The sequence below is a fragment of the Triturus cristatus genome, chromosome 12, assembly GCF_964204655.1.
Source record: "Triturus cristatus chromosome 12, aTriCri1.1, whole genome shotgun sequence".
In the NCBI taxonomy this organism is placed as follows: domain Eukaryota; kingdom Metazoa; phylum Chordata; class Amphibia; order Caudata; family Salamandridae; genus Triturus; species Triturus cristatus.
Window position 1 is genome coordinate 535,355,640 of NC_140595.1, and position 17,317 is coordinate 535,372,956.

The window sequence follows — 17,317 nt, forward strand, 5'->3', positions numbered from 1 at the left end:
GTGCCAACCTTTGTAAGAAAATGTGTGTCCACCTCCATAATAGGAAGTTGTAGGTCCAGTGTGTCTGCCTCTCTCCGCAAAATGATAGCATACAAGGCACCTTCTTTGGTGGACGGGCAGGGAGGAGGAACAAAGCCAGTGTCTGAGGGAGGTATCCTGGTCATTGGCATCCTGGAGTTACTCATAACAGCTGGTCACATCATATTGGGTGACAAAAATCCTTCCCTTCATCGAAACTGTCATTGTTTGAATCAGTGCCGCACAGACTGCATAAAGTCTGAGTTCTACCGTGTAGTAAGGGCAAAGTATCTGAATCTGAGGTGCTGCTGGCTGATTGCCCTTCAGTGGGATCAGGATGCGGCCACAGTCGATGTCAGGATGGAGTCGCTGAGTCGGAGAGCACAATGGGTTGCAAATCCTCCTACGGTGTCTGTCCTGGCATCAATGCAAAAGGAACTGGTGCAGTGGATGGCGCCGGAACTAAAATCGGCCTTAGAGCTGGTGCTAAACCTGGGTTCAAGTAGCACAGACAGCACCATGGGCAGACCTGCCGGAGAAAGTCTGACTGGAGGCCCCTATGAATCTCTGGGGACCGAAGGCACACCAGCAGAAACCTGTAAAGCACCGAAAATATGCAGCATGGCCTTCCTAAAGGCCTCCACTTGCTGCATCATTGCCTATGGACATTGAAATTTGGGATGCACCAGAACTAGGCTCGGAATCGGTTCACATGGAGATTGGGAGCAAGATCGGAAGCAGATTGAAACCGTTGCATGAGTTTGAGAGTGGCGGACAGGAAGAGCCCCATTTCTGATTAGATTTCTTAAGCTTCTTTTGGGACTCACATGAAGACTTCAGCAGCGACAAAGACCTGCCACTGGAGCAACTTTGGAAGCAGTAACGGGCCTGGACATTCCTTTCAACTTTGACCGGTCACGGCGTATAGTCTTCCAATGTTTGGTGACATAAAGCTTCTCATTATGGTCCCAGATGGCCTTCAGATTCATATGGGTGAAGCTGTCATAGGTCCTGGAGTAGTGTTCCGACCGCAGGCACAACAGGAATACCTTGTGAGGGTCTGTCACAACTTCTGTTTGTATCTGTTCCTGCAGGGTTTGAACTCTGTTGTCTTGGAGGTGACATCTTCCTTTGCAAGAAAGTACTGCTTTGAAGTTTCTGGATCCATCCTCATGCCTGGGAATATTCACACAGTGAGGAACCTGTGGTCAGAAGCATCCATCAGAAATAGTATGTATGACTTTTTCTAATTTTGGAAAGAAGAATTGTTGATTCCATGGTGCTGGTTATACTCACTGGAGGTTTCACAGATCCTACAACACGCATATTTTGCCCTCTTAAAGACCCATCTGGTTTCAAATGAGATATCTCCTCTAAGTAAGCCACAAAGTAACTAAAAGAATAACTTGTGAGCATGGTCAAATCTTTTACACGGTGAATCTGCATATCACAATAGTACACTGACCGCATTTTATAAATTCAACAAGTGCCAAACATAAAGTGATGCATATTGAACAGGTCAATACCAATGCAACTTTTTCATAGTGAGTTTAAAAATACACATTTGCCAGCTGTGGACTACCTGGTATGTGCCCTTTTATAAATAATACTTTTTGGGTTATTATTTATAATTGTTCATGATCAAATGAAACCATAAAAAGCTGATTATTACAAGTATGCGTTCGGCTATGCTAGTCTCTTCTTTTCTGCAACTGGCTCAAATGTGTAAAATATTTTCTCACTGCAGTTCTCTTCATTAAGTCTGGTTGTGGTCCCATAAAAACACATGTTTATGTTTGCAATATTTTAAATGCTGAATCTTTAAGGAAAGGGTATGAGCCAAAAAACAGATGGATCAAATGTGAGCTTCAGGAGATAGTGCAAATATATATTTGTCCAGAATTGTTATGGCAAAAGGTGTATACTAGCTGAACTATACAACAGCATCTCAAATACAACCCCTTTAATTTAACAGAAGGAATTGCTGGTGGTGTTGGATTTCCCTGTAACAAAATTCAAACTGCATTTACGCTGGACGACAGTAGTGACTTTGGGTACTGCGCGATTTAAAATCACTGAAGTCGCCAGTTCCATCAACAACATCATCAAACTACGTTAAGAAAGAAAGTCTTCTCCAGAATAGTCAGAACAGTTATTCTCCAAGACCAGAAAAGCAGAATGTTGCCCATCACTGTCTTACGATGAACCATCCTCGTTTTGATGAATTCCCAATAGTTCTTCTGCTAAGCTCGTGAGGCCAGTATCCTGCAGGGCTGAAACAAGTCTTTGCAACGTGGCTTTCTTGCCTTCGGACTGGATAAACTTGAGAATCATCTGGTATGCCTGCTCATACAACCCTTCTTTCTCGTGTTCATATGACAGGTTTTCTATGACAGGATCTCGGAGGGCGCGGCAGGTTTTTTGCAAAGACCGTCCCACCTGTTTCCACTTCTTCCCCACCAGCTTTGAAAATTTCTGATGATCTTCTGAGGTGAGTGGTCTGTCGACTACAAGAAAGGACAGAGCATTAGAAAGAACAGTCCTGACTGTCATTGTGTAACTGCAGCACCAAAGCTTGAGAGCGAAGACTAAACAAAGGCTGAGAGCACAGTGCTCTTAAGAGAACACATGCAAGACACTGACAAAAAACACATCCAGTAAAAAAAGAGAACATTTGAATTTTAGTTACAGTAGAACAAGAGGAAAAGTGCATTACACAACAAGTGCATTTTCAAATGCTTATTTGGAGCTTAGTAACTGTGTAAGGGGGACCCTAGCATGCTATAAATAAACCGCAAGTTACACAGAAATTCAAACCATGATGTAAACAAATGTTGGGGTATCGACAATGTGAATATATGATGCTTTGAGGGCCTGGATAGCCTATTAAGTGATTATCCCCGCTTTATAAATCCTGATTGATTGCAAAGTATTTAGGATGGGTGGCAGCTTAACTGCTCAGAAAGCAATATTATTTATCGCCGGCTCTAAAAGGTGGTAACCAAATACAGAAAATGCCCCATTTGGACCACTTTCTAACTCCTTGTGGCAGTAGAGGTGACAAGGCACAGCAGTTTCTGATGACCTTTTCATCTCTGCCAATGGTGGCCAACATGCATTGTAATTTCCAAACGCCTGCTTTCTTGTTTTTGAGTTTTATATAGCGTGAACTAGACCCGAGACATCGGGTATCAGAGCGTTTTACACGAACACCAGTTTCGTTACAGAAGAACACATTCGTTTTTGTTAGGCACGGGGAGATTAAGTGATTTGTCCAGAATCACAGGATGTTGATCGTCGTTGCCGGGACTCGAAGCCGGTTCCCCAGCTCTGAGGTCGACCGCTCTAGCTGTAAGGCTTCATCCTTTCCAATTAAGGTCCATCCCCCAGAGAACAGTACTTAGTAGCACCACCCATATTAACAATATTCATGAGCTTGGTTGTTTGTACCTTATTATGAGGTGCTATTTCCTCACTGAGTAGACTTGTTCGTTCAGCATTTGACAAAAGTTAAAGGAGGTGGTGCAGTAGCCACGTTGACAGACCTTTTCATAAAATGTTTTATAGCCACACCCGGAAAGTATAGGAAAAGAGGAAATGATGCAAAGGACTGCCTGTGGCGGCACTCCTTTTCTAATAGGAACGTGTCAAGGTTTCTGGAACTAGACCACACGGAAAGGAACCTCGAGTTTGCGAATGGCATTAGCTTAAAGCACTAACGTTGTTGCATAAAATGGAACCCGTCTGTGTAATTTCCAATTTAAGCGCCTTGTGTCAGTGATGGATGATGCAGCATACATTCTGAAAAAAAGATAATCTTGTTTCTAAGGAACCTGCAGTGTTTTGAGTTAAATTAAATTAGTTTCACAGAAGTCTGAGCAACACCAACAGTTTATATACCTGCATGCTCTGTTTAACTGTGAGTCACTTAATAGCGCTCAGTGCTAATCCCATATTCTTCCTGCCCCTCAAGCAAGTACAACCAGACAGCAGCCTATTAGCATGGCACAGCAAGACTGCTGGGAACCATCGTATGAGGTTCTGATGAAGAAAGGTTTGGTGAATTAATCCAAGCTGCTGGAAGAAGTTCTTCGATGCATTTTTCATCTGTTGAGACCTTAACAGAAATCCAAAATCATCGTGTGTACATAGCTGTCATATTTTCAGACTGCATATGTGTGACACTTTTAAGCAGGGCACAAGTCCTAAAAAAAAAGAAGTAGGGGGACTAACCAAGTTAGGCAGTATAGTGAAATCATGATGCGTGCCATCAAAGCGAATGATGTAGCGATGCACGACATTGCATGTAACATCATAAGATCTCCGAGGCCCACGTCAATACCATCTTGACGGATTACCTGGAGAAAAACAACATACTGGACCCCTCTCAGAATGGTTTTCGTCCTGGACACAGTACTATATCTGCTCTTCTTGCTGGGCCCTAGATGAGGGTCGTACCTCGGCACTGATTTTGCTCGACCTCAGTGCCGCGTTCAACACGGTCTCCCACCAGATTCTGCTGAGGCGTCTGGAGGAGGTGGGCATAGTGGGTTCCGCCCTGGAGTGGTTTGCCTCTTTTCTTGCTAAGAGGTCCTTCCAGGAAGCCGCCCCTCCCTTTGCCTCCAGAGTCTATGCCACCAAGCAGGGGGTACCACAGGGCTTAGCTTTGAGCCCTACCCTCTTTAACCTATATGTTCAACCACTGGCGACGGTAGCAGAGAACAGAGGGCTTACGGTAGTATTGTATGCAGACGATACTCAGTTGGTAGTCACACTCACCGACGACATCACTCGGGACACGTGTAAATTCCAGAGCGATCTTGAGGCTGTCGCAGGGTGGATGACTGCCAACTGTCTCCAGCTCAACACCAGCAAGTCTGAGATACTGCTGGTAGGGAGAGACTCAGGGCTGTGGAGTGAGCTCTGGTGGCCTGCCTCGCTGGGGCTGGTGCCTGCTTCTAAACTGGTAGTAAAAAACCTGGAGGTTTGGAGTGACAACGCCCTCAGCTTCCGCACCCAAACCAAGAAGGTGGCTGGGACTTGTTATGGGCTACTGCGGGGGCTCAAACCTCTGTTGGGCTTCTTTGATCCCCCAATCAGGCAGGTTATTGTCCAGGCTTTGATTATGTCAAAACTAGACTATGCCAGTTCCCTGTATTTGGGGGCCAACCAGACCGAAATTGTCAGACTACAAAGGGTTCAGAATGCGGCAGCCCGAGCTCTCTTTGGTCTGCCTAGGAGGTGTACCACTTCTAATGCCATCCGTCGCCTCCATTGGCTGCCTGTGGCCAAGCGCATAGAATTCAAGGCCCTCTGCATTACGTTCAAAATCCTGAACTTTTCTTCTCCTGGCATCCTGGCCAATTTGCACACCTTTTATTCCCCTCCCGCATACTTCGTTCTATGGGACAGAATCTTGTGGCTGTCCCTAGGGTGAGGAGGGTCCGTGCTGGAGGGCGTTCCTTCCGTGTGTAGGCCTCGAAACTCTAGAACGCGCTCCCCTCTTCCATCCGCAGTATAAAGACCTATCTGCCTTTTCGTAAAGCTGTCAAAACATTACTCTTCCCTCCGCTGTAGTTGCCTTCTGGCCACTAGCTGTGCAGTTTTCTGCTTTCAGCGCCGGGACGCCCCTTTGCTGGGGCAGCCGTGCGCTATATAAGCCGATATAACATAACATAACACAAGAAGTGACATCAGATATTAAGACCGCAGATATATGTTTATCAGGTATATAATGAGTACATTTAAGTGCATTATGAGATTGAACAAATAAGATTTGGCGTTTTTCCAAAAAAGTGGTGCAATCCCGACACAAAATCTGGGCCTCAACTAATACATTTATTTTTTTAAACCCTGCCACAAAGAAATTGCCAACAAGTAGAAGCTTGATAGTAGATCTGTTGTACTTAATTGGTTGCAAAGTCTACATTTTAAAATATTTGATTGGGTTAAGGCATCTGCTGTGAAGGTGCCCAGTAAATCTCAGGGAATACTAATAATGGTGAGATAACTCTGGTGGTTAATGCACTTGCTGGAGAAATCTGTGTTTTGTGAAGTCCCAGGTTTGAATCAAAGTAGTAGAGAAGGTAAATGTGTCTCCTGCAAAGCACATCATCTAACACACAGATGACAGATTTGTAATTTATGTAAATAGTAAAGTGGGTTAATGCTTTTAACACAGAGATGCTTTTGTTACCCGCAGTTCATAAATTGTAATCCTTCTATAAGACGACAGTGAGGTATGAAGGACATGTGACTCCTACACCTTGTAACCCTCACTGTCTCATGTACATCTTGTGCATTGATTTACACATATACAAGATTTATTGTCAATGTATAATGTGTGTTATGTAAAGAGCTCTGACACCCTGCATAGGATTGCATAGCACTATAAAAGAAATAATATAGTGCTATTGAAATTGTTATTTATGTAAATACTTAGACAGGCCAACACACCTGATATTCTTACAGTGCATGCATCTCTTCTATACAGGGACTGAACGAAGGCAAAAGCATGCCTCTTTTAAGTACCTGTGAAGAGATAAGTTGCGTGCCTGTTTCCCCTGCATGGCATTTACATTTAAGTGTGAGGTTCCAGGCTGCCTCCAGTCGGGATATTCACTTAAAGGGAGGCCTGGTGGCCCCTTAACTTCGGCCCAGCTGGAGGTGAAAAAAGCCCCCTCACTGCCTGCACGTTGCTGCTGGGAATCGTAAGCAGACAAAGTGCAGGCGCTGCTGAACGTGTTCGGTGTCTGAAAAAATGACACTGGGACCAGTTCAGCATAATTTTGTGTGACCCAGCTTATTGGAAGGGGGGGGGGCTTGGCGTCCACCCTGTTAAAAGAGTGGGTGCACGCGGTGTACGTGCGTGTACCTCGACTTGTGCCCTGCTTTCAAGGTTTCAGTGTACTTCTGAGTGGCATTCGACAACCAAATGTGTGACATTTAAGAGTGAGGCTTTTGTCGCATGCAAACCCAAGCAACGAAGTCCTTAGAAAAAGAATAGTATTACAAATAACATCCTTTTGAGCAAGTCGAAGCTCTACAAATAACTTGAAACGTCTTTAAAGCCCCAGAAACGGAAGGCCACTAACCGAGAAATGTAAATGAGTTTCGATAGGACGTGGGCCAGCTGATCAGACTTCCTACGGCTGCCCTTGGTAGGTGGTGTGGACGGGTGCAGGTGGAATTGCAGATTCTATTGTGGAGGCCTTGCAGCATCCATAATTAAAATACTATCGAACTCCAGCTAGTGCTCGTTTACATGGGACCTTATTTAAAAATCTTTTTTTTGGGGGGGGGGGGGGGGGGGGGGCGGGCTTCTTCCGGGTGGATGATCACTTCCAATCACATGTCCCCTCGTGCAAGGCATACTATCTAGCGCTAATTTCAGTTTCACATTCTCTCCTACATTACTAATTTACGTATTTTTATCTGCGCAATGAATTTACAGAACGCAATGAACCACTAGGTGGCAGTCGGGCACCAATTAAACCGATTGATTTCATTACAATTTCTGACATTACTTTATAAATTACGAGCTTGGTTTAATTTAGTCAAATGTAATTATTTAAACTTGTAAATCGCTGCAGAACGTGCGATGTGAAATGAAAAAAAACGCATGGACAGGGAATTTTAGTTAAAGTAAGATCCACCTGTCGGCGATGAGCACAGTCAATTAAGGGATGAGCTGTATGAATGACAGCGGCCTGCAGCCCAACCGGAAGTACGCGCGGCTGTTTCACTATATTTTTCAGAAAGGCTGATGGTACCGGTTTGTCGTTTCCTGAGCTGCACGTCTGCTCCAAGGTCTCCTCGGTGATGATCTGCTGATCACTGGTCTAGTTGTTGTAATGTTGGATGTGGTCTGTCGGCTGCGCTGCCGCCTCTGGTGCAGGAAACCAGGGTTCGAGCCTAGGTCGCGTCCACATCCTGTGATTCTGGGCAAATCACTTAATCTCCCCGTGCCTGAATATGTAATGTAAATACGGTGCTCATGTACAGCGCTCCAATACCTTCGGGACGAGTTCGCGCTATATAAATATGTAACAAAAAAACAAAAACAAAAAAAATGCACCAGCCACTCACCGAGGGCTGGCTTACACCCCACCCCACACCCATCCAGCACAGGCATCACAGGACATGTGACCCTGAAAATAAAAGGGGGCGGGCGCAAGTGCCCTGGGCCAGTTCTACTATCCCAGTACTGTATCTGTGTGTACTCATTATTAGTGAGAGGTACTGTGACCTGAGAATACTTTGGCAGCCTGCTCAGCAACCCCAAATATTTGATGCCTAATCTCTACTGATGACGGATAATGATCCAGAAACACGTGTATAGAGATGGCCAGTACAACTTTGTAATTACTCGAGACAATCCTGAAAGCACACACGCTTGTTGAACTGCATTGACCACAATGCTCAGGGGCAACCCGCTGGGAGGTGAAGCAGTGTGATCCCACATTGGTTTCCAGCTAGCGGGAGTAGCACCAGTTGTCACGTCGACAGAACAAAGTCAACATACAGCCACACTGCACCACCCACAGGTGCAAAGGAGCACTGCTGTGTAAAAGGTTACGGATCTAGTCTGGCACTGGGATGGTCTAAAAGTGAAAATTCTGCGGTTAGATAGATAATTCACCTGAAAGCGCATGACCAAAGGTAAGTAACATCTTAATCTGTTATGTTTTGTCCTTTTCTTAGTCCAGCACGGCTCTGCTGCGAGTCCTCTTAAGAGCTATTTGCCAGCCATTTCAGCTTTTCTTTCTTTACCAATTCAGCATTATGCATTGTTGGAAATGGCCCTTTCTAGGGGGCTTTCCCTCTTTTTTTACTTTTCTCCTTTCCAGTTTTCTGCTGATCTAGTTCCAAGTCTTACTAATTTGAGTGGGTTTAATACCGGCATTTAGTGCCAAATCGCTGAGATTGTCAGTTACATACTGGTGATTGGTGTTTACATGATTGGCTGATTTGAGTTAGCTGAAAGTCCCTTCTCTAGGGGTAAGACATATACCCACGACATGTACCTCGAATGCTCCTCCGTGGGCCTGCAGCGCTGGTTGTGCCAGCCACGGAGGTAGCTCATCGATCGTGCCAAAGGTTTGCCCTGGTGGGGCCTGTGTGTGCAGGTTACTGCTACTCGGCTTGGGATTGAAAGAGCTACGTAACAAGGTTCTGCATGCCTCTTGCTGCATCAAAGTTTTACCTGAGGACAGGGTTCGGTGTTGGGAAGAGGTAGGGCATGTGCGCGTATGCATTACATGCAAGTGTCGTGAATGGCACTGGAAGGTGTGTTCGGTACGACGGGGCCTGCTTGTCGCATTGGATTAGCATGAGAGAATGTACGGAAAGGCTATTGAGCAGCATTTCCTCCATGCAGAATAGTAGCAGTATAGTTTGATATCGATGAGTTTGTAATGGCGAATCCTCTCCAGGAGTGCATGTGGATCCGACAGTACGTATGTGGAAATGTCACTTTGGGAAAGTGGGCATTTGGATGCTCGTGGCTCTGTGTGCCTGTCGGCCTGTCTCCAATTCACATCTGGGTGCTGGGGGGACAGGTACAGCTGTGCATTCCTGATAGGGGCTGAAGGGAAACTGCAGTCTTCTGACTTTGAGGGGCCTTTCTGGGATGGTTACGTCGGGGTGGAATTGGGACTTTGATTCCAATTGGCAGGGTAGTGGCACCACACAAGGTAGTGATCAAACCTCCCGGGGGAGGATGGCAGGACAACATTTAGAGAGGGTCTGTGCATTTCAAAGGTTGCCTTTTGAACTGATCGCATCTTCAAAGCCCATTGTGTGTATAGCTACTGGGGCTTTGGCCTATGAAGTGAGAGATGCTTTTGGATTTGGAACCATACTACACTGGTTTGATGCTGGGACATCGACAAGAATAATCATTGGTGCAGGAGGGACTGCAACTAGAGTATCCACAGACTTGTGACGGCCTGGAGCTTGTTGTGTTCCAGGGAGGAGATTATCACTTGGTGGATTTTGCCTCGAAGTTGCTGGCCTGCAGTTAAGTGCCAACTGTCGTGGCCTGGGTCCCTAAGCACTCTCCAAGGACCGGTTGACTGGCCTCCTGTCCACAAGATCCCAGGGACACAAAGGATCACCCCGTTTCCACAAGATCGTAAAGACAGCGCAGGATGCAGCGGAAACTGGTGCAAGTGATTGTCAGTTGGGACAAAGGACCATCTTGACGTACACGGTCATCACACTGTGCAGAGGTGGGTGCTCATAAAGATCAGCAGCTCACCTGAGATGATGGGACGCAAGGAGTTTGAGGAGTGCGGAAGAAGCTTGCAGAGTCCGAGGGTCCCATGCTTGCAAACAGAGGACCTGTGCTAGCTTAGCTTACACTTCGGAGCGTGTGGTGTCCAAGGGATGTTGGGGGACCTGAGCTGAGACTTCAGATTAGGAGGACAACAGTGAGTGACATTGCAGCCTTTGTCGAAGATCACTGGCTCCCTCTCCCTGGAACCACGCCACAAAGTACTTTGTTGTGGAGAACATTATGACAGTGCCTGAGGGGTTTCGTTGTGCCTTGTGGCTTGGAAGCGTGCCAGCTTCCTGGGTCACAACCTTTTGTCTACGGGGGTAGCAATCCCACACTCATGCAGGTGCCGCTGGACGCCTGGAGGTCTAATCCATATAGATGAAACTAAGTAACTGTTTCTTTCCGTTTTAGGTGGTTCTGACAATCTTATCAACGTAGTGCCAGCAGGGGCAACGTGTATTGTTGGCTGGTGTAGTTGAGTGACTGAGGGACTGGGTCATGAGGCACAGTCAAAGACCTGTGATTGTTTGACCATTGCAACTGTTGGGGAATGTCGTGTTGGATGATAACCTCGGATTAGGGCATATATGTTCATGCCATTCGGCTGCTAGTGGGAAAGTTCGACAACTGAATATAACTGTAAACTGTATATACAATGTGTATTTCGTTTTGATTTCAATGTGTGTGTAATACAAAGACCAGTGTTTTATACATCGGTGTGGAGTCTTTTTGTGGCGTGCGTAGAGTGTGGCGAGGGTGGTGTTGTGCCAATCCTTTAAACTTGGGCCCTGAGGATAAGCCTGACTTCTCAGTGCCAAGCTACCCAAGGGTGAGCACAGGTTATCGGACACGTGTATCATACTCATCTTATCTAGGATGGGGGATTCTGAATGGCTTTGATGCGTTCCAGCCAGTCGGAAACCGCTGTGTCTAACATGCATTTACTAAAGGTGTAGACCCATATTTACCCATTTTCCCTTTGTAATGCCTCAGTGGTACCTTAACTTGGTGATCAAGTACATGATGTGCTCACTCTTTAAGCTAAGTTCTTGCCAAGAAAGAACCCTCTGAAGACATCAGAAGCCATTCCAGCAGAACGAAGAACACTTTTCCAGCACTGTCCAGGATTGCTTATGAAATGGTAATCTGGTGGGGTTCAGTCCACACCTACACCAGTTTTATTGCATCAACTCCAAAGCCTATTGGGATGCCACTTTGGGAGATCTGTGTTATATTACCTTTTGGTAAGACCATCTCCACAGACTCACCATCTTCAGGGTACTGCTTGCTTACCGATTAAAGAGTTGAGATATCTGTAAGTATAAGTATCCACCAGAAGAACAAGTTACTTTCCCTTGCTAACTATCTTTCTGGTGGACACTCCATCTATGGGCAGATCCTGTCCACTTCCCCTTCTATGGAGTGATTACGCAACTTTTAATAAGGTCCCAAGTTATTTTTAATACACTGAACCTTTTGTCAATCTTGTCTGCGTTGTCTCTGCCGCTAAGGGCTTGGAAAAAAGGCACGTTGCATGACTATGTCATATCATGATGTCAAGTCCACATCCAAGCTGGAATCAAGATGCCACTTGCTGGCAAGGAGAGAGCTATTGGAAAGTTTCCGAACCCATCCTGGTACACCACGAAGCACAGGTAGAGAGAAACAAATTATTTACGTTTGGCAACAATCTTCAGTTAGATTGGTCAGTTGTGGAGTCAATAAAAATATTTTGGCCACTCCAAGGCTCTCATTGGAGGTATTGTTTAGAAACCCGTATTAAATGTGTACAAGATCAGGAGGATATAAATTGTTCTACTGATTATTGCAGTTTCAAAGTATATTTTTAGTGCTTGGAGAAAAAGGTATTTATTTAATAATTGTTATTTCCAATAATGCATTGTCCTGAAGGGTTCAGCATTTGAACAATCCACCACCAAGGTTGGCTGACCACAGCCTTGAATGCCCAAATCTCAAGTAATTATCAACCTTTCTTGGGCTATAACATGCATTCTTTGTACCAAGATTGACTTTCTGCTTCAATTACTTAGAGTGTAAATTTTTCACTTTTGGTAATCAATTGCATAATGAGAATAAAACCTCACTAATTATATTATAACATAATTGAATGATCTTATTTATAAAGCTATTTTATTTTTGGGTGAGACCATTGTGGTACCATCTCATCTCCGACAGTATTCACGCACAATAGTTGTATATTTACCTTAATACTCACGTAGTGCTGGACATTTTTCAAAGCACACCAAACAATAGTTTGAAATTTGATTTGAAATTTGTAAAGCACAACACTTACCCAAAGGCATCAAGGTGCTGTAAACAACTGTATGGGGAAATCCTGCTATGCTTATAGATGAAGGTAGAATCTATAGGGAGTATAGCCAGGTCTTGAGTACCTTCCTGAAGGGCATCAATTGAGGAATGTGCCTAAGGCACTGTGGAAAGGAGGTCCATAGTCTACTTGCCGCCGGTGAAAATGCTCTGTCACCCCATTTCTTTCTTAGTATAGTAAACCAGATGGTATATGTAAAATAGGAGGCCTGTACATGTGTTATGTTACTTATTTTTTACAGTTCTTCATGCCACCGTAGTTATCTCAAACCACCATTTTAGAATCTTCAATATCAATTTTTGTGTATATGGCACACATTTTGTGAAAACAGTGGTAGTAAGGCAGCAAAATATGAACAGAGTGAATATAATGCGACACTTGCTGCATCACTTCAATATTTTGAATGATTTAATATAGCTATATCCTGAATTTTCCAACAGTCAGATGAATATATTATGAGTTTGAAATATCCCACAAGAAGAGATAGTGATCAGCAGCCATGGTCCGTGCAGGTAACAGCGGTGGGGCTGATTAAGGGGGGATTTCAAGGAACGATGCAGAGGGAAAATTAAATAAATCATCAATTTTCCCTCTGCATCGTCCCTCGAAAAACCCCTTTACACGGCCCCACCGCCGTTACCTGCACGTATCGCGGCTGGTGATCAGTGAGGAGTCAAACAGTGGGCAGTGAAAAATTGAACAGTGTAAAGCTTATACCATAAGGGAAATGCTTTTAGATTTCAAGGGGCCGTTCAACACAGTTGTTTACGGACCAACACATTTTTTTTATATTCGGCTACTACCTCTTACTACCTCTTAAGAGACCACTCCCTGACCCATCAGAACAAAGGAAGCGTATGAAGGGTAAGTGGCATCAGATTTCAATCCTGCCCCCAAGATAAGCCCCAGTGGTCAGTGCCCTCCTTCTTCAGGCCACTACAACAAACTGTAAAATAAGTGACTCCTTCACTCAGCATAATCTACATTGTGGGGAGTTGGGTTAAAGAGTGGTTTTCTGCAAGTTTAGGAAATGTTTGTTCCAGGGCTAGGTCAGTGCGTGTAATCTTTTAGAGTACCTAAATATTACTGGAAAAATCAGATTCTCTTCTACCCAGATGATCTAAATATGAACAATTGTAGTTGGAATGTTTGAGCGTTTAAAATATTCTTAATATTAATATATATAAAAGGAATTAATTTGATGTCATATTCTGGTCTCTGGTGGATGGAATATTTACACCAAGGTCAAATTTACTGAGATACTCCTTTATACATGAAAAGTTTTGCTTTGAAATGATATATATGTTTTTGGATAGTTCTACCTGAAATTGAGAAATCAAGGCATCGAACAGTGCATCTTAGAACGAAATGAGGGCTCTAATAAATTCTTGTTAACATTTTAGTTTCTTGCTACCATGATACAACTTAGGGCCTGATTTAGATATTGGCAGGTCTGGTACCACCATCACTGTTCTGACTGTTTCACTGCCCACCTACTTGGCAGTCCGCCTGCTCTATTTAGAAGTTGGCACGTCTATGGACAATAGTCTGTCCGAATGCTGCCGTCTCCGCCTGAAATTTCCTTCTGCATCAACGGTGTCATAGGCAAAAGAGGCTGTCGGAGGGAGTCCAGCCAAGATTACCGCCAGGCCAATCACATTGTGCCTTCCCGTCGAGTAAACTGTGGCAGTGGCACCGCCAAACTTGAGTTGGCGTAATTGAAGGAAATAAGGTAGAAACATAACTTTTTTCTGGTTTCCACATCTGTTACTGTGTCGAACCTCACTGTCCAGGTCCTTGCTTTGCTGTTACTACTTGACCACAATGCTAATCAACTCCATTGTCGCAGGGATCGAAGGTAAGCTATTTTTTCACTTGTCTTACTATGAATCGTGTGTTAACATTTGCTTTGGCCTTGGGTATTTTTACATTGCTCTTACATGCAATTTTTTTCTGATGTGTCATGCAGTAGTGTTCATTTTACAACTAATCAAGGTACAAAGAACACACCTGTATTGACAAATATTTGTTTGATGTGGTGGTTGTGGTGGTTGTGGGTGTTGTGCTTGTGGCGCCTGTGGGTCTAAATTCAATAGTGTGTGATTTTGTTTGTGAGCTATGCTATATGTAAAAAGGGGGCATACCACATTGCCTACATATGTTTTTAAAGCAAACACAACATATATGTGTAGTGTCACATTAATAAAGTAGTACTTACCAGTCTCCACTCCACCAGGGACTCACTCAGTCAGGAACCTGCCACTAGGACAAGGCCAGCACAACAGGGAAATCTAAATAGGCTTGGCGCCCACCCGCCAGCCTGACGGTGATGGAGTACTGTTAGCCAGCACAGGAGTCCGCCTCGTCGACGGAGGTGCGCTGCTTACGTGACAGAAGACAGTCTGTTGATGCAGACGGTGGTTCAGCCAGCCCACATCTAAATACAGTGGGTGGGACTCCGTCAGCTCGACGGAGTACCTGTAACTACCGCCACGGAGGGACGAAGAGAGTCCTGTCAAAATCTAAATCAGGCTTTTAATTTCTACCAGCACCAAACTGGTAAATGCAATGAAACATGGAACAGAAGTTAAACTCTAAAACTCCATTCCTGAAATAAAATATTGGCAGCTCAACCAATTGCAAAGCTACGGGTGTTACTTATAACAAATGGAGGATTTGACATGTCAATGTCACAAGACTATTTTAAAAGAGAATAAAATTAGACCAGTTTTAGAATTAAAAATGTAACTGGTGATAGACAATACTTTCCCTTTTCCTAATTCTAAAGGAAGAAGGAGGTCATCAGACACTGGGGGGGAGGAGGGACAGGACTGGATGCAAAACCATTAAAAACTATTTATCACACTAAAACCTCTTAATAAACTGCTGTACCTGGAACTTTAATCCAATATGCGAAACACAAGATTAGTGACTATCTAAAGGAAAATACATCATTTGATTTGGAATTTCAATTGAAAAAAGCAAGAAAAGCTAATTATCCCATTTTCTGTATGATTTTCCATCCAGCCCTATCTTCCATAATCGTAAAGAAGTGGTAGCACTCACCAAACTCTTCATCCTGAAAGATAAACGTAGGTTTTGGTTGCGTTGAACTGTCCACAGAAAGAGAGCGCATGGGCAGGGGAGGGAGAGAATTGCTTTCGTTTTGTGAACTCTCTCTGCTCTTCTCAGGCTGGCAGTTCAAGGTTCGGAGAGATTCTTCCAGCTCTGCAATCTCCTCATCTGGAAGACGATCCGGCTGCAAATAAACTTTCCATTATTTACTTGCAAAGTTTTTTTCCCATACTGCCTTATGAAATATCTCTTTTGACAGACCTCATTTCACAATAAATATAAAACAGTGCTGTAAATCCAGCATTGCTCCCCCACAGTAGTTTATAGGTAGAGGCTCCAACAAATAGTGGCTCCCTAAAACACTAAGCCATTTGACCTGTAAATCACAAAACACCTAGCTGCCATAGATTATCATTCCACATTTTGGGGATAAGGAGCAGTACTTCATGTTTCCAGACCCACGATTTCAAACTAAAATAAAACCAGAGTAACTAAATAAAATTAGGCTTCTTACTTAAGGACTAAACTGGAAACTCCTGCTTTCTGAATACAGTGCATGTTTCAAGACTGGCCACCGTTTTTTATTCCAAACCACACCACCCAATTTCTGATCAAGCAATCTCTTTCACTTCCAGACCAAAAGAAGCCTAATGCTCCAAGAACAAAACTTAATTTTAAGCATCCAGACCAAACAATGCACCCTGCTTTCAGATCAAACTTCACTTCCTGCTGGAGCTTGAATGATATCTACTGTTTACAAACCAATTGATTCTCCTGATTTTAGGCTAATATAGGCCTCCTGTTTAAAGCCAAACTACACTTCTAGGCTACCTAATAACTCCATTTACACACCACAGTTTTAACTGAGCCCATGCCTGCAGGGTGTTTTTCGGCCAGTCTTGTATTAATAGAAGACAATACTAAGCATGTTGGCACTGAAATCCCATACTGATAATAGGAAAAATGAAACTTAAAGCCCCTGCGTGTGTTGGCAGGTCAATGAGGACTTGCTAAAAGTATTCCTCATTCCATGGATCCAGTTCAACATCATGCAAATTAAACTAAGCTATGCCTCCTTCTGGCAAATAGCCAAATCTGTGGCTAATAACTTGATCTCATAATTACAAAGAGGCAAGATTGAGGTAACCATCTCTTACCACTCCATTTATATTGCGATAAATCCCTAAACTTCATTACTTTCCTGCATCCTGCTAATTGATCTTCATGGAGGTTTGAGGCCTTTATGCTTTACTTGTCCTTTTTGTGTACTTCCCTCAAAATGGTATGGGCTTTCCTGATGCACAGCACAACTGTACTAACAGTGCTGACTGATCCATGCCAGGCTTATTACTGTGTAATAAGGATTGTGGGCCCCACAAAGCATTTGGTTGGTTGGAGATCAAGCGCCTGGTTGGGTGAAGGCAAAACCTCCGCGGGCCTAGCCAAGGCCTGCTTGTGAAATCCGAAGCTTCTGAATGAATGAATGAATGAATGAATGAATGATGTACTTAGAAAGTGCCCCAAACACCTAAATTGTCTAAGAAGGACAAGATGAACAAACAACCATGTTTTGATTTTTTTTTCTGAATGCC

The 17,317-nt window shown here is 44.0% G+C and overlaps 1 protein-coding gene across 1 annotated transcript in view; it reads right to left on the reverse strand.

The window, feature by feature from the left end:
• Nucleotides 1-1,474: 1,474 nt before the first annotated feature.
• TRADD (TNFRSF1A associated via death domain) overlaps nt 1,475-17,317 on the reverse strand; it is a 138,847-nt gene continuing 123,004 nt past the window's right edge. Inside the window, exons 5-6 of the mRNA XM_085638244.1 lie at nt 15,717-15,909; nt 1,475-2,525 (exon numbers count right to left, since the gene is read on the reverse strand). Of these exons, the coding sequence (XP_085494370.1) occupies nt 2,215-2,525; nt 15,717-15,909 (504 nt within the window). The 3' untranslated portion in view covers nt 1,475-2,214. The remainder of the gene's footprint in view (nt 2,526-15,716; nt 15,910-17,317) is intronic.